Source organism: Chlamydotis macqueenii, chromosome 2, assembly GCF_036417535.1.
Source record: "Chlamydotis macqueenii isolate bChlMac1 chromosome 2, bChlMac1.mat, whole genome shotgun sequence".
NCBI lineage: Eukaryota > Metazoa > Chordata > Aves > Otidiformes > Otididae > Chlamydotis > Chlamydotis macqueenii.
This window is the reverse complement of record NC_141557.1, coordinates 159,715,658-159,743,438: the sequence shown is the minus strand read 5'-3', so window position 1 is coordinate 159,743,438 and position 27,781 is coordinate 159,715,658. Positions and strand designations below refer to the sequence as shown.

The window sequence follows — 27,781 nt, the reverse complement described above, 5'->3', positions numbered from 1 at the left end:
CAAGTTCATGACCACGTGAGGAACCTGAGGTGGTTTGAGACAGCCAGTATGGCTTCACCAAGGGCAAGTCCTGCCTAACCAACCTACTGGCCTTTTATGATGGAGTGACTACATCAGTGGACAAGGGAGGAACTACAGATGTCATCTATCTGGACTTCTGTAAGGCATTTGACATGGTCCCACACAACAGCCTTGTCTCTAAATTGGAGACATAAGGATTTGACGGACAGACTACTCAGCGGATAAGGAACTGGCTGGATGGTCACATCCAGAGGACAATGGTCAAGGACTCAATGTCTGGATGGAGATCAGTGGCAAGTGGTGTCCCTCAGAGGTATGTATTGGGACCAGTACTGTTTAATATCTTCACCAATTACATAGACAATGGCATCGAGAGCACCCATAGCAAGTTTGCAGATGACACTAAGCTGTGTGGTGTGGTCGACACGCTGGATGGAAGGGATACCATCCAGAGGGACCTGGACAGGCTTGAGAATTGGGCCCATGCAGACCTCATGAGAGTCAACAAGGCCAAGAGCAAGGTCCTGCACATGGGTCAGGGCAATCTGATACGAATACAGGCTGGGGGATGAAGGGGTTGAGAGCAGCCCTGCCGAGAAGGACTTGGGAGTGCTGGTGGATGAAAAGCTGGACATGAGCTGCCAATGTGTGCCTGCAGAAGGCCAGTTGTACCCTGGGCTGCATCAAAAGCAGCATGGCCAGTAGGTTGAGGGAGGTGATTCTGCCCTTCTACTCTGCTCTCATGAGACCCCACCTGCAGTACTGAATCCAGCTCTGGAGCCCTCAGTACAGGAAAGACATAGACCTGTTGGAGCAGGTCCAGAGGAGAGCCATGAAGATGATCAGAGGGCTGGAGCACCTCTCCTATGAGGACAAGCTGAGAGAGTTGGGGCTGTTCAGCCTGGAGAAGAGGAGGCTCCGAGAAGATCTTAGAGCGGCCTTCCAGTACCTCAAGGAGGCTGATAGGAAAGATAGGGACAGACATTTTAGTAGGGCCTGTAGCAACAGAACAAGGGGTAATGGTTTTAAAGTAAAAGAGAGTAGATTCAGACTAGATATAAGGAAAAAAAATATTATGAGAGTAAGTGAAACACTCAAACAAATTGCCCAGAGAGGTGGTGGATGCCCCATCCCTGGAAACATTCAAGGCCAGGCTGGATGAGGCTCTGAGCAACCTGATCTGGTTGGAGATGTCCCTGCTCCTGGCAGGGGGGCTGGACTGGATGACCTTTAAAGGTCCCTTCCAACCCAAACCATTCTATGATAAATAAGTAAAACTTTCAAAAAACAAGCGTGACCAAAATTATTTAATGATTTGCAAAAAACCTGAAAGCTTAGAATCCTAAAATTACAAATTTCCATTACCAGCAAAGTGTATCCAACAGCCTACTGCTGTAATGCTCCTTCATCAAAATCTGAGGATTTATTAGACCGTTACAGGTAAAAACTGAGGTAGGCAAGAGGGACTTGACCTCTTGTATCCATCCTCTCCTCACAATCAGAAACAACTCAAAGTTTCGCTGAATGAAGATTTGACACTGCTACTTGCTGGAGATGATAAATGCAGAGCGTTGCAGCACTTAACTGGTGGGTTGTTAACCCTGTTAGTGGCGTCACCAGCTTTGAGTTTAATTAAACCTTCTATACAAGGCCCAGGGCAAACGTCTGCATTTTTAGTACCTAACTCAAAGCAGCAAATAAATGCATCCTTCCGTTAGGATGTAATATCCCGGAACCTCTGTCATTGGGAGGTGCTTGAGGATGGGATTTCACAAATGATTTGCATGAACCTGCCTTGTCTGTCCCTCACTCCAGTCCTGCCATGGCCTCCCGTATGAAAGCAGGCAGGGCTGTGCCGATAGGTCCATGAGATGATCTCACTGAACACTAGCAACACAGAAAAAAAGATTCCTTTTCAATCAAATGAACTTGCCAGTGAAGGTGGCCTGGGAAAGGAGTCAAGGAACTGTGCAAACAAAATAGAGACCAGTCATAATTTGCTTATGAAGGAAGCTCATATATAGTATATACCGACATTCCAAATATGAGGCAGCAGGAACTGGAGTTTGTTCAAGGGCATCAAGATCTCAGAGTTACTCCTACCACAGCACCTCTGGTAACGTACAGCTTGTTATCAGGCTGAAAAACCTGCAGGAGACCCGACCTATTCAAATACAAATTCCCTCCTAAGTGGATCCCACACTAGAGGACATTTGTATCTGTGAAGAAAGAAGTTAAGATTAGACCAGCCCTGGTAAAGAGCCGCTCAGGCAGCTTTTACTTTATGTCTAAAGGTACTGCCAGCCAAGAAAGCCAGCAATGTTAGATTCAGCATCTGAAACGTCTGCTCCACTGAAAACGTCCTGCATTAAACAAAAAGCAACTTACTTTGCAGGATGTAAATAGTGGCTATACATCACTGCGCTCTTTAGTCAGTAGCGGAAATCTAGCTTCACTGAACTTGCAAATTCTCTGTGTTCCAGGGATTCTTGTTGCAATGTTCAGCATGTTCAGTGCTGTTATAGTGAAATTCAATATATTTGGGGACAGTACGCAAGCATTCCTATGCTTGTGGCTATGAAAAAGGTGAATGCTAGGGGCTAGGTTTTTCTATTCTGTCGTAGTGGTGAAAGTGGGAACGGAAATTTGTGGGGGCCCTGACAGAGGGAGGAGGAGCACTGGTAACGGTTCTGATCTAACAGTTCGTAAGCTAAAAATGGTTAAAAATGCTGATGCATTGTTAAAAAATAAAATATGAAGACCTAAAATTTAAACGTGACATTCACATAAGCTTGGGCTTTGGTCGGTAAAGATGTTAATTAAATGAGATTTGCCTACATCCTTGCTTCATGGCTGTCGTGCTGCATCTATTGCGTGACACTGATAAGGCTGCTCTGTAAGGGCTCAGAATAAAGTTATGGTGAAGACAAATCACTGTGTAGCAAGAAAGCTAAAAAACCCAGTTTTGCTGCTTCCCAAAGCTTTTTGAAGCCCAGCTATCCCGTCAGGATTGCTGGTTAATAAAGCCCAGTTCCAAGGCAGACCAAGGGGTAAGGTCTAGAAATTTGCAACGGTACGTGCTTTTCACCGCTGATCTTGTAACCACCTACACTTTGTACAATTTGTTTAACCCATCACCATCCTTTTGGAGCAGAACATAGAACATATAGATGAATCTATAATAAATAGATGGGAGCTTAAAAAAAAGAAAAAAAGTGTACATATTTCTATGTATTCTACAATTCCAGGGTAGCGAGTTACTTCCAGGGTGATGAGTTACTGGGACTTGGTTCAGAAAACCAATGTTGTGATATGAAGTGGCTCTGAGATGGGTATTTTGCACTTAAAGGATGGCAAAGAGCAACGGGAGAGATTTGGCTGGATATGCTTGTGCATTACTTACCAGCCAGGAAAGCAAAACACCACCATTGTTTCAATGTGTTGTTGCAACTGAATGTATGTAGGGCAGTGTGTACATACACACACTCTTGCACCTTGAGCGCTTGGAACACGGATGAATCATGCCACTTTCAAAATTTAAAACAAAACTTTACCATTCTTTAAGATTCATTAAGAAAACACTCCGTGCTAATAATTAGTTCTCACAATTGTTATCACTATGTATTCATGCTTTATCAGTCATTGTCACTACATATACAAAGCAGTCAGTCCTTAACACTCTGTCCTAAATTAGCTGTGCGTATATAATAGCAGAGCTGGTGCCTTATCGTTAGAATGTGGTCACTGGTAGTCATCAAAGCGGCCAAACTCAAGAGGTCTTCACCAAGGAGACCTGAAGTGGGTGTCTTCCTTCTCTTTCCCAGCCCTTGCTTAACTGTTTGTTTTGTTGTTGCTTTTAACCTTCCAGAGGTTATTCTTCCTTTCTTAAAACAGCCTCTTCCCAGCTCTCAAGGTTGCATTTTTTTCAATGACAAATAATTAACCATACGTGAGTTACTGATGGTTTGGGGGCCTTTGCCTTCTGCCTGCACCCATAGTTTCAAGGCCCTTGCTGTTATCCCACACTGGTAACGCCACAGCACGAGACACCAGTTCACAGAGTAAGCTCTCACACAAGTTGGTAACAGGTCTGACAAACAGGATTGGGCCTTGTGTGGAGTTAGTATAAGGCCTGTTACTAGCAGGACAATAGTGTTTTGACCAGACACCGGTACGGAATTGTTTATACAGTTATGCTGTGATAGCATGCATATGTTTGGGTTCAAGACAAGCTAGCATTAAAGTCTGTGTAGTGATTGTTGCATGGTTCTAGAAAACTGCATCATATTGCGACTCGATACTAAGGAAGCAAGAACAAGTAGGGCAGGTGACATGGCAAAGTCTCATATCTGTGACTTGAAGACAACATTTCAAAACATGAAACAACAGATGAGGTAGGTAAAAACTTAGCCAGGTATAAGACCAGCAGTTAGGGAAGTCACTTGCACACTGAAAAAAGAGAAAAGCTATGACTGCTGGATGGAAAAGAAAAAAAAAAAAAAAAGCAAGATTCCCTTAGCCTCTAAATCGACTTTGTACTGCCCAGAATCACTTACATCTTCTGTAGAGACATCATAGTCTCCTAAAAGCAATCGCTGTATGACAGTGAGAGGACTTAAATGTAAATAAGCCATTTTAGATTGTCTTTCTTACTACAGTCCACCTTAATCTCTGTATAGTTCCCTTTCTTTCTCTAGGAGTCCCTTATTTATTTCTTGTTTAAACTGTTAAAATGGTCTAATTGCTCTGGGAGGATCTTTGGCTATACAAGCATGTATCTCCTGGTTTTAGCAATTAGCTACAGTAATGAACTTCAGGTTCTTCGTCATTATCAACAGGGTAGGAAGACTCTACAGAGGGGTCTGGACAGGCTGGATCAAGGGGCCAAGGCCAACTGTACGAGGTTCAACAAGGCTGAGTGCCGGGTCCTGCACTTGGGTCACCACAACCCCATGCAACGCTACAGGCCTGGGGCAGAGTGGCTGGAAAGCTGTCCAGAGAAGGGCAACAAAGCTGGTGAAGGGTCCAGAGCACAAGTCTTATGAGGAGCAGCTGAGGGAACTGGGGTTGTTGAGTCTGGAGAAAAGGAGGCCTAGGGGAGACCTTATCGCTCTCTACACCTACCTGAAAGGAGGTTTTAGTGAAGCAGGTGTCAGGCTCTTCTCCCAGGTAACAAGCAATAGGACAAGAGGAAATGGCCTCAGGTTGCACCAGGGGCGATTTAGTTTGGATATTAGGAAAAGAAGTCTTCACCAAGAGGGCTGTCAAGCATTGGAACAGGCTGCCCAGGGAAGTGGTGGAGTCACCATCCCTGCAGGTATTTAAAGGACATGCAGACATGGGACATAGGGCCATGGTTTAGTGGTGGACTTGGCAGTGTTAGGTTAACAGTTGGACCTGATCATCTTAACGGACTTTTCCAACCTAAGTGATTCTATGAATCATGCCAACACCTTCACCAAAAGGGAATGGGTTGAAGTCTTTCCAGCTCTCAAGGGAGAGAAGGTGGTAGATAATCATAGAATCATAGCATGGTTAGGGTTGGAAGGGACCTTCAAAGGTCATCTAGTCCAACCCCCCTGCAAGGAGCAGGGACATCCCCAACTAGATCAGGTTGCTCAGAGCCCCGTCCAACCTGGCCTTGAACGTTTCCAGGGATGGGGCATCCACCACCTCTCTGGGCAACCTGGGCCAGTGTTCTATAACTCGCATCGTAAAAAATTTTTTCCTAATTTCTAATCTAAATCTACCCCCCTCTATTTTAAAACCATTACCTCTCGTCCTATCGCAACAGGCCCTACTAAACAGCCTTTCCCCATCTTTCTTGTAGGCCCCCATGAGGTACTGGAAGACCGCTATAAGGTCTCCCCGGAGCCTCCTCTTCTCCAGGCTGAACAGCCCCAACTCTCTCAGCCTGTCCTCACAGGAGAGGTGCTCCAGCCCTTTTATCATCTTCGTGGCCTCCTCTGGACCTTCTCCAACTGGTCCATGTCCTTCTTGTGTTGGGGGCTCCAGAACTGGACACAGTACTCCAGGTGGGGTCTCACCAGGGCAGAGTAGAGGGGGAGAATCCCCTCCCTCGACCTGCTGGCCACGCTTCTCTTGATGCAGCCCAGGATGCGGTTGGCCTTCTGGGCCGCAAGGGCGCATTGCCTGCTCATGTTAAGCATCTCATCCACCAGCACTCTCAAGTCCTTCTCCTCAGGGCTGCTCTCAATCCATTCCCCGCCCAGCCTGGATTTGTGCCTGGGATTGCCATGACCCAGGTGCAGGACCTTGCACTTGGCCTTGTTGAACTTCATGAGGTTGGCACGGGCCCACCTCTCCAGCCTGTCAAGGTCCCTCTGGATGGCATCCCTCCCTTCCAGTGTGTCGACGGCACCACACAACTTGGTGTCGTCGGTGAACTTGCTGAGGGTGCACTCTATCCCACTGTCCATGTCACCGACAAAGATGTTGAACAGGGCCGGGCCCAGCATGGACCCCTGAGGGACGCCACTCGTGACCGGTCTCCACATGGACATTGAGCCGTTGACCACCACTCTCTGAGTGCGGCCATCTAGCCAACTCCTTATCCACCGAGTGGTCTGTCCATCAAACCCATGCCTCTCTAGTTTAGAGAGAAGGATGTTGTGCGGGACAGTGTCAAAAGCTTTGCACAAGTCCAGGTAGATGATGTCAGTTGCTCGTCCCTTGTCCACCGATGCTGTTACCCCGTCATAGAAGGCCACCAAATTGGTCAGGCACGATCTGCTCTTGGTGAAGCCATGTTGGCTGTCACCAACCACCTCCTTGCTCTCCATGTGCCTCAGCATGGTTTCCAGGAGAATCTGCTCCATGACCTTGCCAGGCACAGAGGTGAGGCTGACCGGCCTGTAGTTACCTGGGTCTTCCTTATTCCCCTGTTTAAAAATTGGGGTTATGTTCCCTCTCTTCCAGTCATCGGGGACCTCACCAGACCGCCACGACTTCTCAAATACGATAGCCAGGGGCTTGGCAACTTCACCCGCCAGTTCCCTCAGGACCCGCGGATGGATCTCATCAGGACCCATGGACTTGTGCACCTTTAGGTTCCTCAGATGATCCCGAACCTGCTCTTTGAGTACAGTGGGCAGTTCTTCATTCTCGCAGTCCCTGCTTGCACCTTCTACAGCTTGGGCGGTGGGACAGGAACTCTTGTCGGTGAAGACTGAGGCAAAAAAAGTCATTGAGAACCTCAACCTTCTCCATGTCCTGGGTAACTAGGACAGCAGTTCCCTTCTGGAGGGGGCCTACATTTTCCCTGGACTTTCTTTTGTCCCCTACGTACCTATAAAAGCTCTTCTTCTTGCATTTTATATCCCTGGCCAGATTCAGTTCTGCCAGGGCTTTGGCCTTCCTTACCTTATCCCTGGCCACTCGCGCAGCCTCTTTGTAGTCCTCCCAGGCTACCTGTCCCCACTTCCACCCTCTGTAGGCTTCCTTTTTCACTTTCAGTTGGTCTGGGAGCTCCTTGCTCATCCACGCCGGCCTCCTGGCCTTTTTGCCCGACTTGTTTTTCATCGGGATGCACCTCTGCTGAGCTTGGAGGAGGTGCTCCTTGAATATGGACCAACTTTCCTGGGCCCCTCTTCCCTCCAGGGCCACCTCCCATGGCACTTGGCCCATCAGGCCCCTGAAGAGGCCAAAGTCCGCCTTCCTGAAGTCTAGGGCAGAGAGCTTGCCATGTAGTTTCCTTGCTGCCCCGTGGATCTTGAACTCCACCATGTCATGGTCGCTGCAGCCAAGGCTGTCCTTTAGTTTCACATCCCCCACCAGCCCCTCGCTGTTGGTGAGCACAAGGTCGAGCACAGCACCCTTCCTTGTCGGCTCCTTTATTGCCTGCAGAAGGAAGTTGTCGTCCACGCATTCCAGGAACCTCCTGGACTGCCTGTGCCCTGATTTTGTGTGAGTCACTCTTTATCTGCTGTTAACCAGGACAGTCATCCCCTCCTGCTACTGTTTTCCAGTGGTTTTTTACAGTTGCGCCTACTGTGCCATACTGAGTCTGGTGGAGTTTTTTTTTTGTTTTGGTTTTTTTTTTTTTTGAATTTGACAAAACAGCTGTAGACCATTCGTTGTTTTCTCCAAGTTTATTCATGAACAGTCTCGGATACAGTATTTGCTTCCCTTATCTTCTTTTTGGAGACTACTTTTCTCCCTGGCTGGGTTTTTGGTTTGGATTTTGGTTTGGTTTTTCTTTTCCCCCCTAGGTTATAGGGAATATATAACTAGGTTATTACAATGAAGAACGAAACTTGTTACTACTTGAAACTATAAAAATCAGCATACCTAACATATCCCCAATAGGTGGTGCTGCATCTTTTTCATAGCGTTTAATTGTTGTACTGTTGGCCCCGATCAACTAGAAAAGTTAAATCTTTCCTGAGTGAACAGAAGTTAGTAATCTAATAATAGTAAATACTTTGGGATTTTTAAATAAATAAGTATTGCAATTCATTTGGCAAAAGAAATCAAGTGCGGCTTTGTAGCTTAGTAATAAGGATGGTCATCTGGTTGTGGAGAGACAAAAATCAGGTTTTGGTCTCTCTGCCGTGGTTTAATTGGGATTAAATCAGTAATTGTAAAATAATAAACAGTCTCTGGAGAGGGGACCAGAACCCTCAAACTCTTTGTAACCATGTGAACACATTAGATTATAGAGTCGTGGTCGTCTTCACTTTTGTTCTGATCTCACTCCTTTTATATTGTTAGGCAAAGCAGAGCACAGAATATGTGAGAAGTCTACTGCATGCACTCGAGGATAACATCTTAAAAGTTAGGCTGGTTGAGAGCTGGAAAACGTAAGCTTAAATCCCCTTAGAATTAACAATAAAATTTACATCTTTCTCCGCTGAGTAAATTTTTTTGCCACTGTGTCATTGTTATCAATCACTGAAAGACATTTATAAACTGTGGGGTTTTAAAATCAGTTAAGTTTAAAAAGGGAAGTGTTGTCACTTAGTGAGATCGACATACGTTTTCTCATCAAAAGAAAAGCCATCTCGTTTGTCACTAGCCTATTTGTGTATAAAATATTTACCCCTTCTGATGTAAATGATTTTTAAAAGCTGTTCCTAAATACCATCTTTGCTTCTAAAATGATTAGAGCGTGCTCCGGTTTTCCAAAACTATTAATTTGTTCTTTGAGACATATCAGTTCTGGCAAATGTCAGCTTGAAATCCAGCAGTTATGATGGGTATTGTGTCCAACAGTCACTCAATTTTTTCTTTGAAGCAACATGATATTAAGTGCTTAAGCAGTTTTTCTTACACTACTATATAATTGTTAATATATCATATAAAGAGCTTGTATAAAAGAATGCTTTTATAGAGCTTTCAAACCACTCTTTCAAACCAAACCTTTTCAAAAATGGAGAGGTTTTTTGGGTGAGATTGCCCACTAAGGCATAATTAGGTTTCACTGTGCTCAAAAATACCAATTGTCAGTGACAGAAAGCATTAGAAACAAAGCAAGCGACGTGGCCCAAAATGAGCATGCGTCCCGTTAGTTCAAGAACAGAGGTAGAAGACAGCTGTAATTCTCCTTTTCTCAGTAACGCAGAAATGCTGCTGGAAGTGTGCAGCAGCATGAAAATACCCTGCAGAACTTCTATATGAGAAAACAGTGCTTAAATAAAACTATTTAACTAATTTTTTATTGAACTGATTGTGCAAGCCTGCGGTCATGTATACACAGCGATAAGCCCTTTTGCTCATGAAGTGCTAAATCCACAAAAAAAAATCAGCTTTAAATCAATACGAGTATATTGCACGCTAGGATGTTCCAGGTATTAACTGCTGGTTTTGGAGCCCAAGCGAAGTGTGGGATACATACATATTTAGTGTTTTGTGAAACCTCCCCTTATATTTCATCTATCTTCTGTTGCTTGTTAGCTTGTTATTTTCAAACTGCTAATCTATTTTTTTTTTTTCTTTTCTTTTGCAACTGTGTGAGGTATCAGTTCCATGTGGGTACATCCCTTCAGAATGTAAGGTTCACCGAGTGCTGTTTTCAGGCCAGGATTTCACAAGCAGAATGATGTAGAAAGGTAAGACAGAATGAGCTGTGTTTATGTGCCCAACGGTCAGTCAATTTGTTTTTTGTCCAGCTATAGGACAGAGATGGCCGTTTTCCTGGAAGTCTGTATTGAGCTCATTCCACGTGTCTACAAACATGATCTGATGGAGGTTGGCTTCAGTGCTGCTAGTCAGGGTGACCAAATTACTCAAATGGACTTTTCTAGAAACCTAGCAGTATGTTTTTATGTTCTTTTGTACTTTCTTCACAGAGGGGAAAACAGCAACCCCTTTGCCAGCTCCCTTGTTTATAATTTTGCTAGAGCTACTTGGCTTCACTCTAGAACTAAAGTTCACCCATGATTTTTTTCCTTTATTTGTTTATAGTTACTGGTAAATCTTTACTTTCCAGCACTCGAGGAGCTTGGAATGCAGGCAAATCCAAAATCACTCCACCGGAAACTCTAGTGGTGACAATGGTTTCAGGATCAGTACACTTGAAGTGAAAGCTGAGCTGTTAATAGCAACCCTTGAATCTATCCACAAGTGGGACCCAAAGGGAAGAGTAAACATAGCTGATGTAACTTTGGAACAGTGAGATGCTTCTGTATCACTTCAAAGATGAGCTGATGAAGGAGGATATTAATTGGTTTGACAAACCATACAAGCAGTATGTTTGCCTCATTATTTGGCAATATTTACTGAAGGAACAGTTCACTTTGAAGGGGCTCGACTGTTCTGGGATGAGGACTGCAGTTTTTTTTAAAGGCTTCCACATCAAAATGGAGCAGGTGAATGAAAGCATGGAACATAGCTGCTATACTCTAATTCCGTAGATAACACTTTCTGGTGGAAGCGAGCACCATTAACGTGCTCTTTGCCTCTTAGCAAGTTTAAGATTTTTTTCCTGCTTTCTCCTCCTGAAGGGAAGGGGTACCAATGAGGTGACTTCAAAAGGATGATAGTTCCATCATCACTGGTATCTCCTGGCTCTCAGTGCATCATACTGACCAATGCTATGCCTCTTCCACATCATTGCTAGTTGGTGTTCCCCCATGCTAAACTTTACATACATATGTCTGGATGTTATCTGGTTGTACAAGACAGTAACGTACAACATCACAGCTGAGTTTCATAGATACAACAAACAGTGGATGTGATATGGAGGTGTGAGATCCATGAGGTGACTGATGGGAGGTTTTCACAGCAGCGTTGCCTTTGTTTCACAGGGCGAAGAGGAAGGAATAACAGAACTGAAACGATCAAATCCAATTTTCAAGTAAACAGGACATTCAAGACCAAGCAGTACTGTGTAATGTTGATGCCATTCCAGCATCCCTTTTAAAGCTGCAGAATTAGGCAGAATGCCTTGAAGGAGAGGTAGCGGAGACCATTTAGTACCAGGGTCTCACTGAAAGACACAGCAAGTCTCTAGCAGTCCCGGCTGCAGCACAGACTTTGTTTTAGTTTGACTATTGATGTTGCACCTGCCTAAGACAGAGGCTTGGTAAAAACGAGCCTTGTTCATCTTGGTGGGTGACTCCAGGGCCTAGAAAGGCTCCTTGCTACAAATGGTTCGTGCCTGGTTATCGGCAGGCTGTAAAAGCAAAGCACAACGCGCGTGGGTACTGACGGCCGGGCTGGGGAAGAGCCGCTCCGATCCAGCTGATGAAATTCATGGCAGGGCGGGTGTAGAAGGAGGCGGCAGGAAGGAGAGCAGCTCCAGCCAGGGGCCCGGAGGCGGTGGGCGCGGGGTGCGGCGCAGCCCGCGCCAGGCTGCGGGGAGCGGGGCCTCTCGGGCCGCCCGGCCGCGGGCGGGAGGGCGGAGGAGCCGGCAGCGGGCGGAGCGCCGCTTCCCCGTGACCCCGCGGCTCCTCCCTTCCCCCCACCCACCTCCCCGCTCCTCAGTGCCGCCGAGTAACCTGGTTTCCCGGCGTCGGCCCGGCCCGGCCCTCCTCCCTCTTTTCTTTTTTTTTTTTTTTTTTTTTTTTTTTTTCCTCCTTTTCCTTTCCCCTTTTCTTTTCCTCCCCCTCCCCTCCCCTTCCTCCTCCTCCCCCTTCCCCCGACAGCGTAGCCGGGGCTCGGGCTCGCTCCCTCCTCCCCTCTCTCCTTTCCCTCCCCTCGAGCTGCAGCCGCGGTAGGGACCTGGAGAGAGGCGCCGCCTCCGCTGCCGCACACGGAGACATGTACCCGGGAGCCACCTCCGCCGGACCCGGTGAGGCTTTGGGCCGGTTTCGTTTCTCTGCTCCGGGGCCTCCCCCGAGCTCTCCGGAACGACTTTCTCTTTCTCTCTCCCGGGGCGGCGGGGCTCGGGGGGGGCTCAGCGGCCGTGTGTGTGCGTGTGTGTGTGTGTGTGTGTGTGTGTGTGTGTGAGGGGCGGGGGGGGGGGGGTGGAGGGGGGGGTGACCGCTGGCGCACGAGGCGGTCTGTCAGGGCGGGAGGCGGCACGAGACCACCACCCCAGCGCAGGGCGCCAACGGCCGCCCGCGAGACGGTTTAAGGCGGGGGGCGTGGGGGGGGGGAGCGGGGAAGAGGGGGCGCCCCCCCCCCCCCCCCAACTCCCGCCCCGGCTCGGGCCTGGCTGAGGCCGCGGCCGGCCGCGCTCACGGGGGAAGGAGGGGTCAGGCCGCTGCCGCCACCTCGGGGAGGGCGGTGAGCGAGCGTGCGTGTCCGGAGGCCCCTTTTAGGGGAGGGTCGCCTTTCCCCTGCCCTCCTCTCCCCTCCCCTCCGCCGCGGCGGGAGGCTGGCCCCGGCCTGAGGCGGGCAGGGGGCGAAGAGAGGGGGCTGCTCCCCCCTCCTGGGCGAGGGGTTCCCTCGCGGGGCTCCGGTGGCCGCTGGGGCGGTGCGAGGCGGCAGAGATTTTCCCCCCCCCACCCCCCCAATCCCTCGCCTCTCCTCCCCCTCCCCGGCCCGCCGCCCCTCCGTCCCCGCGGTGTCCCCTCGGCTGTGCGCTACGTGCTGCCTTCCCCAGGCCGGCGCTTGGCTGTTCCTGCCAGCTCAGCCTCCTGCTGGCAGCGCGGGACGGACTGGGGTCTCCATTTCCTCCCTCCCGGATCCTGGTAGCGGCTGCACGCTCCTGGGCTGGCCTGGGATCCCCGGCTCGGCGTGCGCAGGAGCTGAGGCCGCTGCGGCCGCGTTTCGCTCGCAGCGGTGTTTTGTCAGCGGCTGCGCTGCGCTCGTTTGTGTTGTTTAGATGTGGGTGAACCGTATCCAGATGTCGTTTAGGGCTGGAAGAGGCGATCGGCTTCCTTAGGTGCCTTCAGGCTCTGTCGTGTAGTGAAATCTGGGAGCAAAGGAGAGAAGAAAGGTTACCGACTTGCTCAGGGATGTTTAATACTATTTAGGAGAAAGATAGCTTAATACTATGGGAGTTTGTGCAGTTAATATGGGACAGTTTTCTGTTTCTGTGGTAAGGATTCTTTTCTAATCTAAAAATATGGTGTCTGGGTGACTGGTACCTAGTTTTCTTCTAGAAAAGTTTCAGAATAGGTGGAACTTTATTTTACGTTACTGTTCTCAGCAGTTTTGCGTAAAATCTTTTTCCCTTAGATGGATAGTTTAGCAAAGAAGAGTGGTAGGACCTGTAGCTGAGATGTCTTCTACTGCTTCTCTTACGAATGCTTCCACTCTGAGAGCATTCACATCTTAGGGTCCACAGTTAAGTCCTGGCTTATTTTTTACCTCTCACTTGATTGTTTTGAAGGGACGAGAATTAAGAAAGACAGTCAGGATGGCTGTTTTCATCTTCCAGTACAGCTTCTCTGTTTTCACGTTCTTGCTTTTCTTTCAGCAGTGCATGAAGCCTTTTACTAGACACACCAGGAAGATAGGTCTCTGCAGCTGTGTCCAGACTGATGCTCAAGAGTTTGGTTTCATGTGTGACATCATTTGCACATTTCAGTACCCGTAACTGTGTATAACTATTGATGTGATTGTCTGATGGCTTCTAGTGTCAGGTTCTCTTGCTAAGGTACAGCTGTGCTTTCAGTTTACAGGGATTCACGGTGCTGTTGTGCAGTTGTTGCCAAGGTGGTCGGGTTCACCTCCTATTGATAAATCTTTTCCCGAGTTATACGTAAGGAGCTAAATCATTGAAAATATTGCCAGTGTATGGGCTGAGAGTGGTTTTACATGTTGGAGTCTCTTTATTTTCCTTTATTTGCTCTTTGCGTTATCCTGCCGCTCTCACTCAAAATGATCTTACTTCCAGAGCACCAGCGCTGGTGGCTGCTGTTTGCCATGAGGGACCCACGTTCAGTGTATGAGGGTATTTTCTGCTAGCAGAACAACCCTCTTCATCTCTGGCTCTTGATAGAACAAACTGCTGAATCCTAGGTTGCTATGTGTTACTGGTGTGTGTCTCAAGCTCCTGCTGTTCTGCTCCCTCCAGTCAAGTTCATCTTCCGTCTTGTTTACTTTCTAGTTTTATCTCTGTGGCTCAGCCCTTTCTCCCTGTGCAGAGCTGGGCAGTGCCGGTGTCTGCTCTGGGGTACGAGCTGCGAGTTGCTCTCCGCATCGTGAGGCTCTCCGTTTCCTTCCTGTGAAGTCATCCGCAGAGAGCCTTAGCAGCACAGTGGCTTCTTGCAGTCCAAACAGCTTCCTGCTCCACGCTGAATCATAAGGCAGGGCATTTGAGTAGAGTTTTTTAAGAAAGTGTGGCTGTACTGTGAACCAGTCTGGAAATGGGAACTGTCAGCAGGACGCTTGGTTGCCGTGCGTAAGGCTACATGTGGCCTGCGAGCTGCCAGTGAAAGTCTGCTTCCGTACGTTAATCTGATACCAATAAAGTGAGTGTACGCTGAAATCCTGTTCCGATGAGTGAGCAAGAAGTGTGGTTTACAACCACTCACTGAGCCACAGCTGCTGTGAATGCACAAAAACTCCAGCCTCTGCATGCCTGTCAGCACATCCTTGACACCGCTTAAAAGTCCCATTCATATCTCCTGGAACTTGGATCTTGCCGCCGTTTCCTTCTCCGAACGTTGCTGATGCATACAAGCTACTTTGCTCTTCCAGCTCCTGTCGCCAGACTGGACACCGGAGCCAACTCCGTTCTGAGGGTGCCTGTGTGCTGGCCTCCTGCCGGCGTAATCGCTCAATTTGCCACAGGGTTTGCTGTTTTAATCTTCATTCTTTTTCTGGAAACAGTATAAAGCAAGTTAGGAGTCTGTATCTGACTAATTTCAAAAAAATTGCTGCTGAACGTGGAAACTTTGTTCAAACATGCTGTTACTTTGGGAGTAAGATGTTTTTTATACAAGAGGGAGATGTAATGAAATCACTGTCTTCATGGTTGGGAAACCTGTGATCCCTGTTCCTTTCTCCTGAATACTGTTTGAGTTCTTGACTTGCTGTTGAATTTGCTGAAGCATTTTGCCCACACACTTCTTTTTGTCTTCAAGAAACTGTGAACACTAAAACATCTGAAAATATGAGAGAGAATTCTTTTTTTAAAGAGAGATAAGTTTGATACAGATACATTTTGGTATTTCTTCTAGAAGGACAGAAAAATGTGAAAGCAATATAATAAAAATACTGTCGTTCAGTTTAAAGACTTGCGTACGCTTCTCTAACTTACACTGCTTGATATTCAAGTATTTATACATTTTAAACTTTGCACACTATGGATTCTCTTTTTATTTGATTTTTGCCTGCTACTCAAGGTCTTAATTTACTGTTGAAGCAGCAGTTCTCTGAAAAAGTGCCTTCGTGAAGGGGATTATGGCTTTGCATGTAAAATACAACCTCTTTTTTCCTAGCACAGAAACAACTTCAGCCCTCTATGGAACTAGTGAAACTAGGATTATTTTCTCACTTGTCATTTAGTTATAAGTTACCTCTTTAAATTTTTTAATAGACTGTTGAAACTTTTAAGTCTTTTGTGTTGTTTTTCAGTGCATGTGCTCGTTTTTAACTCCCATGTATTTTCTTGAAGATATGCCATGGTTGGATGTTGATTCTCTTTAGGACTCTTCAGTCCCAAAATATGGTGTAGGGAAGGGTGGGATGATAGAAACAGCAACATCTTCCATCTCGTGGAATTTAATTCCGCCAGTGTCTTCTTCGCTCGCGCCCCAGTAGCAGCAGGAACTCCTGTGTTCCTCCTGTCAAAGATCTGCCCTTCTCTTCTCGGAAAGGCTTTTTGTGTTCTTTGTGGGGTGGATCTGGACCTGCTTTTACTGAGCCAGCTCTGCTGGTTGCCCAGTTTCCTTGGCTTAACTTTAGATAGCAAATAATGTCGAAATTCATTGTGAGCTACCATACATAGAGGAGGTAATGAGAACCTAACGTACAGCTTCAGCTCTCTTTTTGCATGAGAATTTTTCATTAAATTTAAATTGCGCTTGACAATGTTACAACCTACAAAATGCAGTGTAATGTTTTTCAAGTGTGTTGTTGTTGTGACCAGTGTATTTTTCTAAGGAAGAAAAAGATTCCATATTATTCTTGCTTCAGCTAGCTGTGTAGTCTTAAGGTGGCTTAAAGATGAGGTAACCATTTGATAAAAAGGTAATTGCTGTTGTCATATGTGTGAACCAAACTTTCTCCTTTCCTTCGTGAAGTATGCTATTTGTTATATGAAAAGTGAAACATTTTTTTCAGCAGTGATTCTCTTACTGATTCTGCAGTCACGTGGGATTTTGTGCGCTTATTTTTCCTTCATCTTAAAAATTTCCACTTTAGCAGAATCCTCGTGTACTCATACATTCTTGATGATGTGTTATAATGTGTATAAAAAGAGTACAGGGGAGCAGCCAAACCTTCCTGACTTCGAGAAAAGTACAGCTTTCACAATTTTTCTACCCTCTCCTGCACTGCTGTCACCACCAGCCTTCCTCTATTTCACAGAAGGATGGGAAAGGGAGTAAAATGCTTTAATTCTGTAAGAAAAAAAAATATGTCTTTGATTGTCATGCGATGGTCTGTTCTTCTACCCACTTTGAACAGTATAGGAGGGAAAGATTTTTCCATTTCAGAGAATAGCCCTTCTAAATACTTTTGGCCTTGCAGAAATTGCAGAGATCAAGTCAATGAACGCAGTAAACTTCTGACTGCTGAACTGGCTTTGCAAACATACACAGTTCTAACTAATTAGGAACTTTGCATGCCTTACGAAAGTCTTGTTCATGTCAGCTAGGCATGTGCTGACAATAGCTTTACAAAACTTGTAGGACTTGTCAAAATTTTCTTGTGTATTGCCTCCCTTATTTCAAGTTTTAGCTGAATACTTGATTATATTTTTAGTGATGGAATTTCTAATACTCAGACTACCAGAAAATATTACTAAATTTGAAAATTAAGAAAAGTCAGCCTCCGGTATCTTGTTTTTGGTAAGTTATGAACTAGAAAAAAAATAACTGGTGGAAAATATTACGTCGTTTTAACTGTAGTGGCTGTGGGTAGGGATCTGTTCCATGCATTGTCCAATTAATTTGCTTTAGTGTCATGCATCCTTTCTGATGTACACACAAAGCAGCCTGCTAGAATCTAAAATATCTCTCACCCTATTGACTTGGCAAGTACAGCACTTTCCAGCTTGGTGCAAGGGCTTTTTTGTTCTCACATTTATTGTACTACTCAAAGTTGAACTTAATTTTTTCCTGACGTTTTACGCTATCAAAATTGGGAAAAGTAAAAGACACCTGAGTAGCATCATCCCCAGATACACTGCGCAAGTCCGTCTGTCTCATGTTTTATGCCAGAGTTATAATTTGTTAGTGCACAGTTCTCTTTGAAGATTTCTGAGAAGTAGTGCTTCCAAGAGACTTTTTAGTACTGTCCAGAAAGTGGTATTTTTTTTTTAATCCTCAGACTGAGGTCATGCCTGTATTTTTGTGTACTCATGACTGTTTTAATAGGTGATGTCTTTCAGTGTGTTCAGTGAGCACCATAGGATAGTGCAATTCATTTTAACATCACAGTTTTAATTTGTTTTGCTTTTCCTACACTCTTTTGAGAGTAAACTTAGTGCTTTTAAATAAAAGGTCTTAGTATGAGTGTTTTCATCTGTTATTATAGTCTCTCTTTGCATTTTGTGTTAAGGAAAAGTGTTTCTCCCAGATATCTTTCGTTATAGCTTTGCTGCGGCTGTGGAGCCATGTGGTACCTGGTGACCAGGCTTTCTAGAAAGAGGAGTTTTGGGTTTTTTTTTTTTTTTAAACTGTATGACTTCACAAAACTGGACACAACCAAGGTAGAACCAAACCATTGTTTTAGATTACAAAATACTGTTGCTAATGACATAATCAAGTCAGTCTAGAGCTCGCTTTGATGTTTTTCTCTCTTGCTGCTATCAGTGTTGGCTTTTGAATTTGCTTCTCATTGAGCTGTCCACAGTGCTGCCAAATTTTGTTTGTATTTGGGTTGTGAAACAGATTTTATTTGATTTTATTTTATTTTTTAAATCACAAATGTGGCAACAGCAGTTCACTCTCTCCTGTTGTAATTTGTTTGTCTTCTGTTTTTTTGCCAGTGCTGCTTAGTTGTGTTTTCTTTTTGTCGTAGGTTTTAGTCTCCATTCAACCTTCATTAAACAGGCAATTGAAAAATAAAACTCTTCATTGCTGAAAGTAGATTTAAAAGCTGTCCATGTGTCAGCCTGTAGTTTTACATTCATCTTAAAGTAGCCTAATCCAGCCCGGCTACCGAAAGAAATGGCCGCACAGGCGTTGGTGTGGGAGGCTGCCTTGTGTGGTGCTGGGCAGACCGATCCCAACTAAAACCAAGTCCTTTTCATTCCTTGCCTTCATACCCCCTCTTAATTAGTCATAGCTGCTTTGCTTCTCTGCAGGAACGCTCATGATAAAGCAAGTTTTGGGGTCACAGGGCAGACTGAACAGCTGTATGGGGGCAGGATTTCTCTTTTGGTGCTAGTTCTGTCTTATACCAGCTTAAGTTTTATGTGAGCTTATTACAGCCTGCAGTGAAGGTGTCAAGGCCTGGGTGCCGGTGTTAATATATGCCACGATAGATCTGCAGTTGTGAAAGTCTCTGTCTTCGAGAGAAGTGTTAAAATATTTTAACTTTTCAGAGATGCAGAATAACTACATACGTCTGCACTGTTTTGGGCTCCACATGTCTCTGCTAACAGCTCTTTCGGCAACAACCTGATAGCATTCCCGTGTATAAGTTGCTTTATAATCAGAACGTGGAGAATATGCTTGATGTTAACTCTTTTATTTGTGTGAAGAGTTAGATCACATAACACACAATTCCATAAAATATGTATTAGTCTGAAGACTGTGTGTTTAAAGAGCACATGAATTTTATGTCTCATTATGTCACTTCCAACCGGTATTGGTGTGTGACAGGAACACGGGGGCTGCAGAGCAAAAATTAAGTCTCTAGTCTTTTGAGGAATAAACTAATCTCAGCATGTCGTCTTGGGGAACTTGAAAATACACTTCTGAAACTCTGTTGGTTTTACAGCACAGATTTGCGTATAGGGAGTCCAGCTGATGATTTTGTACGTAGTCCAGAAAAAAAAAAAAGAATTGTAACTGTTTTCTGGCCAGATGAGGAGCTGACTTGGCAGGCAGCGTTAAATACCGTGGGTGGCTCTGCTCGAGCTGCTAATGTCACAGATCGGAGCTTTAGAACTTACTGTCATAGTGGTGCTTTTTTTTTGTGTTCTTAGGTTGATAATGAAATCTATATTAGAAATTATTAACGTGAGAAAATAATGAAATTTAAATCTTGATTTAGTAGTAGGAAGTGTGTGGATGTGCTAATTTAGATTTATTTTAAATAAGCCAATTTTAGAAGAATTCCCAAGAGGGGAGGTTTCACTAGCTTAGCTAGAGGAATCTAAAAATTGTTTGAAGTTAAACTTGTCGTGTAGATGAATAAGACTTTAAAACATAATTATTACTGGGGGCTTGTTACATACCTTCCAAAACTTGCTTAGCAAGTGTTTACTGTTGAAGTTGAGGCGTCTATTCGTATGGAGGGTAAATTCCTGTCTAAACGTTGCTGTGTTCTTGGCTTCGCTTATCCTTTGATAAAGAACTTATTTCCTTGTCCTTTCATAGAACTTGTGGTTTGCAGTGAATGCTCCCTTTCTACTGTTTGTTTTTTTTTTTTATCAGTCTGTCTTGGTGTTTGTGCCCTCTTGCCCCGTCGTACTCCTCCATCATTCCCGAAATCTTTGCTTGCTCCCATGTGGAGGACAAGTCTGAGGACTTCAGGAGAGCAGGAGGTTTTTTTTTTTCTGCTTTTGTCTCCTTTTAACTACCAGAGAAATGGAATGTTTCTCAAACAATAGTACTTGTCAACTTCAGCTCTTCTGACTCTTCAGACTCTGTATTTCTGTTGAGAAAGCTAATGAGAGACATAGGTTTAAAAAGAAAACCCAGAAAACCACCAACCCTTCAAACCACAAACAAAACAAAAATAAAATACTGAAGAAACCCAAGTTCAGGTAGAAATGACAATACGGAAGAATGAACATCTTTGTGAACCACTATGATTTTTTTTTTGGGAAGAGCTTCAGTGTTTGATGAGGGAGTACTTGGGAATAATTCGCATGGATTCAGAATATTTGCATAAGGGTGTGTTTAAAAAGTGAGAGGTTCATTCAGAAGGAGGAAACTTCCCACCAGGGCAAGGAAATGGAGCTTTATTGTTTGAGTCTAGTTATGCAATTAGAATACAGTAGTGGTATTTTTTCCTAATTGTTTCTGATTTGCAAATCCCCTTTAAAGTAAAATTTCAATGGTGGTGTTGGCCTCTCTGTAGGAAACTTATATGTTCCTTTTCTTTAAACTTACCTTTCAGAGAATCCTCAAAATAACACACAGACCAAAAATGAAAATTTATAGGGCTGTATGCCACGTACAGTAAGGTTTTGATAGTGACACTGCAGGAGAAAATCAGTTAATTCCAGACAAAAAAAAAATCTCTGGGTATTTAGATCTGCCATTCTTTGCGGTCTCCTCCCATGTAGTTGCCATCGTGACTGGCACAGCTGAGTTTTGTTTTGTATCAACTTAATATGGGAACTTAAGTTGCTTACAAGAAGCAAGTGGAGGGGGAAAAAACCCGAGATGTAATAGGAAAAAAAGATTCTCATAGGGGAGTTCTGCTGAAAAGCCCACACTCTTATCGTATCTCAGTTATTCCATTATTATGAACCTGCGTTTCACTCCTCTCTTCAGCGATGCTGAAAACCACAGCCGTATCTCTTGAAACCGCATGAGATACTATTGGATCTCTTGCATGTTCAAGAGGCTGCTAAAGCTGCTTTCACTATCTAAAATGATAAAATAAAGCAGAAGTTCAGCTCCTAACTGTGAATTTTCTATTTTGAAACTAGGCCACAAGAGTGTTCATGTTTTTGTAGATTAATCCAGTGTGGGTATAGGGAAAGATTTCTTTTTCAAGGAAAGCGTGACTGCTTCGGAGTTCCAGCTCAACAGCTGAGTTTTGTAAATGAACAGTATTGTAGGCATGAGGACAACTTAAAATTTTTATTTTAGATTTTTACCCAAAAATACTGCTAGTCAAAGTCTGTCGGGATATGAACGTGCTTGCAAAGGCCAAGATCTGGCCATCCTACCTTATTTCTTTAACAAACCGAGGACAAATTACTTCTGTATTTCATTAAATTGTATCCAATGTGAATACCAGAGGGCATGGGGATTTGGGGCCTCTGTAGTACCAGTTTCCAGCTGGTGAGGCACAGCACACTAAAAAGACATGCCAGCTGCAGCAGAGTAGAGCCCAAGCCATTAGAGCTCGTTAAGCTTAGTGGAGCTTGTGTGCGTGTGGACACTAATGTCTCTAATAATACAGAAGGCCGGACGATAGGCGTGGGATGTAACGGCGAGGGATCTGGAAGAAGAAGGGGAAGGAAAAGGTGTTGGTAGAAAGGCTGGGAGAGCAACATTGTGCTGAGAACTACAACTCTGCTTCAGGTGACTTCATCTTATCCAGTGTCTGCATGTGAGCTCTAATACAGAGACCAGTTGTTACTCTTTCCAAGAAGAAAAAATCTGTGAAATACTGAGATCTGGAGTTACAGAGGTGATGGAGCGTCGTAGTAAGGTGTACAGTATAATGTCTTACTTGATGGTTGGTTGCGTGTGCAAAGGTGTTGGCGTACTGAATGTGAGGAGGTCTGGGGCTAAGTAGCCCTCGCTGAGCTCAGTTCTGCGCGCGGCGCTCACTGGAATGAGCGTGCGCTCTCCTCGGGACTGAATGCAAGTGCTTGTTCACCCAGTATTCGCACCAAGTACTTTGACTGAAGTAAATATTATTGGAAGAGTCAGTACTGGTGAATGAAGAAGTCGCACTTTACCAGCCTACCAGTGACTTACAAAAAAAAAAAAATATGGCGGATGGGTTCTGTGCTTTCATATATGCCAGCTAATACAGAGGGAGAGGGAGCCACATTTATTTCCTAACCTGAGCGTGTTATTTCAGCAAACAGGAGTTAAGGGAGGGGTGATGTGGGATGAAGAATACATGGAGGTCTTGTGTCCTATAGGAAAGAAGCAGCATGAAGAGAGGAGTAGATGCTAGTGGGTGTTTTTATTCCCCTGGTAGAAGATATGTGTATTTACTACATAAGCCTTTTGGAGTGCCAAAGAGCAGGGATTGTATTGAACGGAGGCATCGCTCTTTGTGAATGCAGAAAATGCTATTACATTCTTTATTTTAAATTGTTAGAAAAGGCATCTGGAATTAGTTCGTAGTTTTCTAAGGTACGGAAAAGTGAATGAATCATTATGGTCAAGTGTGATAAGTAGCACTAAGAATGTTCTCCGTTTCTCCCTTCATCAAGTAGGAGTTTGCCTGAAGATGGTGTTATTTTGTAGTTTGAATTCACATTTAAATTTAAACTGGGGTGCTGACTTGTGGGTAAGCCATAAGCATCCCCTCCATTGTTTGGATGAGGCTCGCTATTTGGATGACTTAATTCAACATTGCACTTTGTAATTAAAAGCATTTCTCTGGATCTCTTAAGAAGATTTTCAATAGTACTTTGTACAGTTTTGCCTACAGGGATCAGTTAAGCCACCTGGCTTATAAAAAGTAAGGATAGATATTGTGTGCTCTGATGGTGCTCTTCTGCTACTCGCCCCTCTTGCAGGTGGTCAGTAGAGTGGTGAGAACCAGCTTGTTAGTATGTGAAAATTTGGAGGGTAACTTTGGTGGTCTAGGCTGGAAGGAGAATGCAGGAGGGGAAAAATAAAAGTACTAGCACTTGATGTCTTTTGCTAGCTGACGTCCAGAAGAAGCTTGTGGGATAGAAAGACCAAAGACCCATTCGTAGCTTCTTCCCTGCTGCTTTCTGCTGGAGCATTAGTCTCCTCCTCTTTGGTTCTCTGGCATTTTGTTCTTGTAGTCTTTCACATAGTCACGTTTGAAACATGGTCATAACTTATAAAGCAAACTGAGTTGACGTCTTGTTTCTCCCTTTCATCTCTGACTGCAACACTCACTCACACCATTGATGTCTGAGAGAGATTCTGGTCTCTGTGGATCCTGTCGCTTCTGGCGCTATGAAGAGATCACACCTCTCTTGCAGGGGTCAAAAAGTAACCAGGATAACCAGGGCGGCTATAGATCTGTAACTGATTATTTATTCCAGACGCAATAATCGCAGAATGGTTTGAGTTGGAAGAGACCTTTAAAGGTGATCTAGTCCAACCCCCCTGCAATGGGCAGGGACGTCTTTAACTGGGTAAAAGGGTTAACTGGAGAATTAACATTGCTTGAATTCTTTTGCAGTAAGTGACAATTACTCTGTGAAAGTCATGTCTAGAATAGGTCTACTGAATTTAATGAGATTACAGGTTTGAAGGCAGTGCTGTTTGTCTAACACTTGACTCCTTGTTAAGGTTTTTAATTTCATGCTTACTACAATGCTAAGAAATTGGAAGCAGTTTAACAGAGTGGGATCCTTAAACTTCTCAATGGTCATATGTGGGACTTAAAATATGACCAAATATGAGGACATCTCCTTCATTTTTGCTCATCAGCATTGAAGCAACTTTAGCTCTGATGGCACATTGCCTGTGCTGAAGTGGTCTGTGATTAGAAAGTGTGGTAGGTGCTCACTGGGAGACCAGAAGAACATTCAGATAGGGGCTCCATCAAAAATAGCGTGAAAGGCATCATGTTTGAATCCCTGGCAGGATCCGGGCACAGTTTCTTTATCATCAGAGTGAGAAAAGAAATAACAGAAATGTAACACATGCAGAAAAAATGGGGAATGCGAGAAGATAGTTGAGTTAAGTGCCTTTAAGTGTTGACTTCCAAGTACACATGGAGATACGTGGTGGTCTTGAGAGAAGTACAGGAACAGCCTGAATGCTGTAGGAAATGGGGACACCCCATCCATCCCTTAACAGCCTAACTCTGGATAGCATTTAAGGGACCATTGCAGGAAAATGATCGTTTACAAACTGTGGGGTGACACATGGCTAGGAGACTTGTGACACGTATAAGACAAACATTGCCAGGTACACGTTCAGAGGGGGAAGGCATTCTGGTGCATGAAGAAAGTAAAACTCCAGGCTACAGACACAGGAGAAGTAAAGAAGGAGTAAGTGAGCTTGAGCTTTAGAAAAGGAGCTTGAGATCTGCAGGTTCCGTGATCCCAAAGGATGGATGCAAGTGGCAATTTTAAGTCTATGTTCTGGAGCATGCATAGCTCTATACAGCTAGAGTTGCAACCTGTTTCAAAGCAGAAATGTGGCTCCAGACAAATGAGAGTTGTAAAGCATCGTTAACAGCACTGCGACTTTGCTACTGAATGAAAGGACAAGCGGCTTCAGAAGTTGAATTTGATGTGTCCGATGACCACTCTGCATGCTGTAGAGCTGACTGGATTTTACGTAATTTCTAGGGCACTGAGGCTTTTACACTGAATTTTTGGATTCCTCATAGTGGATATAGATAAGGTTTACAGGCTTGCTTCCTCCCCACCCTCTTTTTTTTTTTTTTTTCTTTTCTGAGGACATCTTTAGTGATCTGTTAGCCTTCCACCCAGTTGCATTATTGTCCTAATTGGTGTAACTAAGACAGCAAGTGGTTAAAGGAGTTGTTCTAAGTAGTGTTAGATATACTTTATTTGCACAGAAAGATAAGAATAATTAATTTACCCTTTTATTCTTTATGCGTTTCCATTCCTCCAGATGCCTATCGGGTTATTTGCCGTGCTGGGCTCTACAAAGCACTGTTTTTCCAGTAGATGCATTATTAGCAGAAAACCTGTTGAAATCTTCTGGCAAGCGCATCTCAGTAAAGAACTTTCAATAGCTGATAGTTAAGATAGTGCTGTAGCAGATATTAGATTTAAATTAAGTTCTGATTGTATAATCTCTTCTCCTGCTTCACACCAGCACTTTCCTTGTGGTTTGTTGAATTCTTGGGGATAATAGATAAGTCTGTTACCTTTATTTGTTGTGCATCATCTAATCCAACAACACTATAGCTTCACTGAAGAACTTTTAGTCTCCATACTCTAAAATGTGCTTGATGAGCAGCAGACACAGATGTACAGGTTCCATATAGATTCCTCTACCTCTACCCCTGCAATATCAAGGGACTATGAGCTGCAGCTTTGAGTCTTCCTTATCTCGTAGCAAACACTGCCAGCCTTTTTCCTATCTTTCTCTAACGGTTCTTAACAGAAAGCCAGTGCAAAAGTTACTCCTCTATATAGCCCCGACTGTAAGAAGACTTTAAGGCAGCCCAAAGGTTTTTTTCAATTGGGTCCTAAAAAGAAAAGGCTGAACTCCCTGTATTCCTTTTCTTGCTGTGACCATATATATGTATAAATAAAATAAATAAAACCTCTGTCCGGATCCTGCCAAGAATTCGTATTGGATGTTTTCCACATTCTTTCTGGATTCCCTCTGTTGCTGGTGTTTGAATAGCTGTTTGTGGAAACCCTGTTTCTGTGCCGTGGGGTGTCCCCTCTCCAAGACTCCCATTCTCCCACTTCAAACTGCACTCCCTAAAGGGGACGTTACCCGTTCACAAGCCCAGTGACAGGCCACCAGCGTGGCTGGGAGATGGAGCACGTGATGTACCCGGAGAGGCTGAGAGAAGCAGGTTTGTTCAACCTCAGGTAGAGAACACTGAAGGGTGATCTGGCTGTCTACAACTACCTAAGGGGAAGCTATGGAGAAGATGGAACCAGATTTAGAGCAGGTGCACCAGAACAGGGCAGGAGGCGATGGACAGAAGCTGGAACAGAGGGAACTCTAGTTAAGTATAAGGCAAGTTTTGTTATACCACGGAGGTGATCAAACACTGGATCGGGTTGTAAGAGATGTTGAGGGAACTGTCGTACTTAAAACTTGACTGCGCAAGTCAACCTGGACCCTTGCAACCTACATTATTCTGTGTTCATGGTACTCAGCACCTTTGCAGCAGCTGCTGGAAAGCCTTTTCAAGCAGATGTGTCTGTTCCTTTTGTGTCTTGGTTCTCTTTAACCTGATCATGATGAACACCTTTGCCACTTTTCTGTTTCCTGCAGTTCTGGAGGGGAAACAGCTGATCGCTAGTTGAGGACAAGTTATTAATCCCGCTTTTTTGCACAGAGCGGTGCCTCCTCTCCGTGTCTGTGTGATGGAATCAGCAGCATCAAATACGCACGATGGTTGTATAGTCCGTGCTGTGTGCGAGGCTGGGGTTGACAAGCAAGGTAGATCAAGTGCTGCAGGAGAGCTGAATTACATATTTACTTAAAATTCTGTATACTAGCATGAAATTTGGCCTTCTTCTATTAAATACTTGGGTATCAAGTAATTAGCATATCTACAATACTTGGAAAAGTGCATCTGTTATTGCGCAGCAATGTCGGAGAACACCCGTAGTGGTGATCCAGAAGAGCTGCCTTGTTGTCTGATATTAGAAACCTTAACTGAAAGTAAAGCATCCAAATAAAGCTTCCTTCCTTCATCTTAGTTTTATTTACAGACTGTATTTTTAGAAAAATAGTTTGAGAGACTTCCTATTGACAAATGTAGTTTGCGTTAGCCCAATGGTATAACATGCTTCAAGTGTGAAAACATCACCTGATCATTAAATATGCGTTAGGACTTGCCGCACAAGGAAACTTATTGATATAATTACGCTAGTATAATTATGCTCAGATGGTTTCCTGTGTCAACAAGCCCTCAGATGCAACTAGTTTGGCCCCTTCTTATTTAGTAACTTGTTAGGCCTCTGACTGCACATGAAAATTGCATAATTATTTGCTAAAAAAAACCTTCGGTGTTGACTGGCAGTGCTTCCAGGGTGCTGAGCGGACCAGCAGTTAAGCTTTAAAAAATGATGGAAGAATGAAGGTCAAAAGAAGTAACCACTCTTAAGTCTGGGAAATGGCTATAAATTAAACGATCCTGAAGAGTCGTCATTACACAATTGCGTGGATTTTGGAGTAGAGGAGCTGAGCCATGCTCATTCAGAGCTGCGGCTCGTTCACACCGTTTATATACTAGGAGCGTCTCGGCCAGCTGACTCCTTGAGTCACTGTTTTGATCCACAGTAACGTTCTGGAGTGGGAGCACACACGCACACAGCCCTGCCTTTGCAGTCGTGTTTTCAATTTGTGAAACTCTGAACTAAAGCAGCGTTTCTGGGATTGTGCAGAGTTCCTCTACCACTGCCTTTTCCCTGCCGCTCTCTTTTGACAGAGTAATTTTTCTTGATGATTAATTTTATTTTAGAAAACTGCCATGAGACTTGTTATTTTTTTAATAT

At 44.5% G+C, this 27,781-nt stretch overlaps 1 protein-coding gene across 2 annotated transcripts in view; it reads left to right on the top strand.

The window, feature by feature from the left end:
• Window positions 1–12,046: 12,046 nt before the first annotated feature.
• AGO2 (argonaute RISC catalytic component 2) overlaps window positions 12,047–27,781 on the top strand; it is a 52,299-nt gene continuing 36,564 nt past the window's right edge. The window contains exons 1-2 of one of the 2 annotated variants that reach the window (XM_086741319.1): window positions 12,047–12,274; window positions 13,850–13,889. In XM_086741319.1, coding sequence (XP_086597445.1) covers window positions 13,856–13,889 — 34 coding nt within the window. In that variant the 5' untranslated portion in view covers window positions 12,047–12,274; window positions 13,850–13,855. The remainder of the gene's footprint in view (window positions 12,275–13,849; window positions 13,890–27,781) is intronic. The other variant, XM_086741320.1, reaches the window with a different exon arrangement.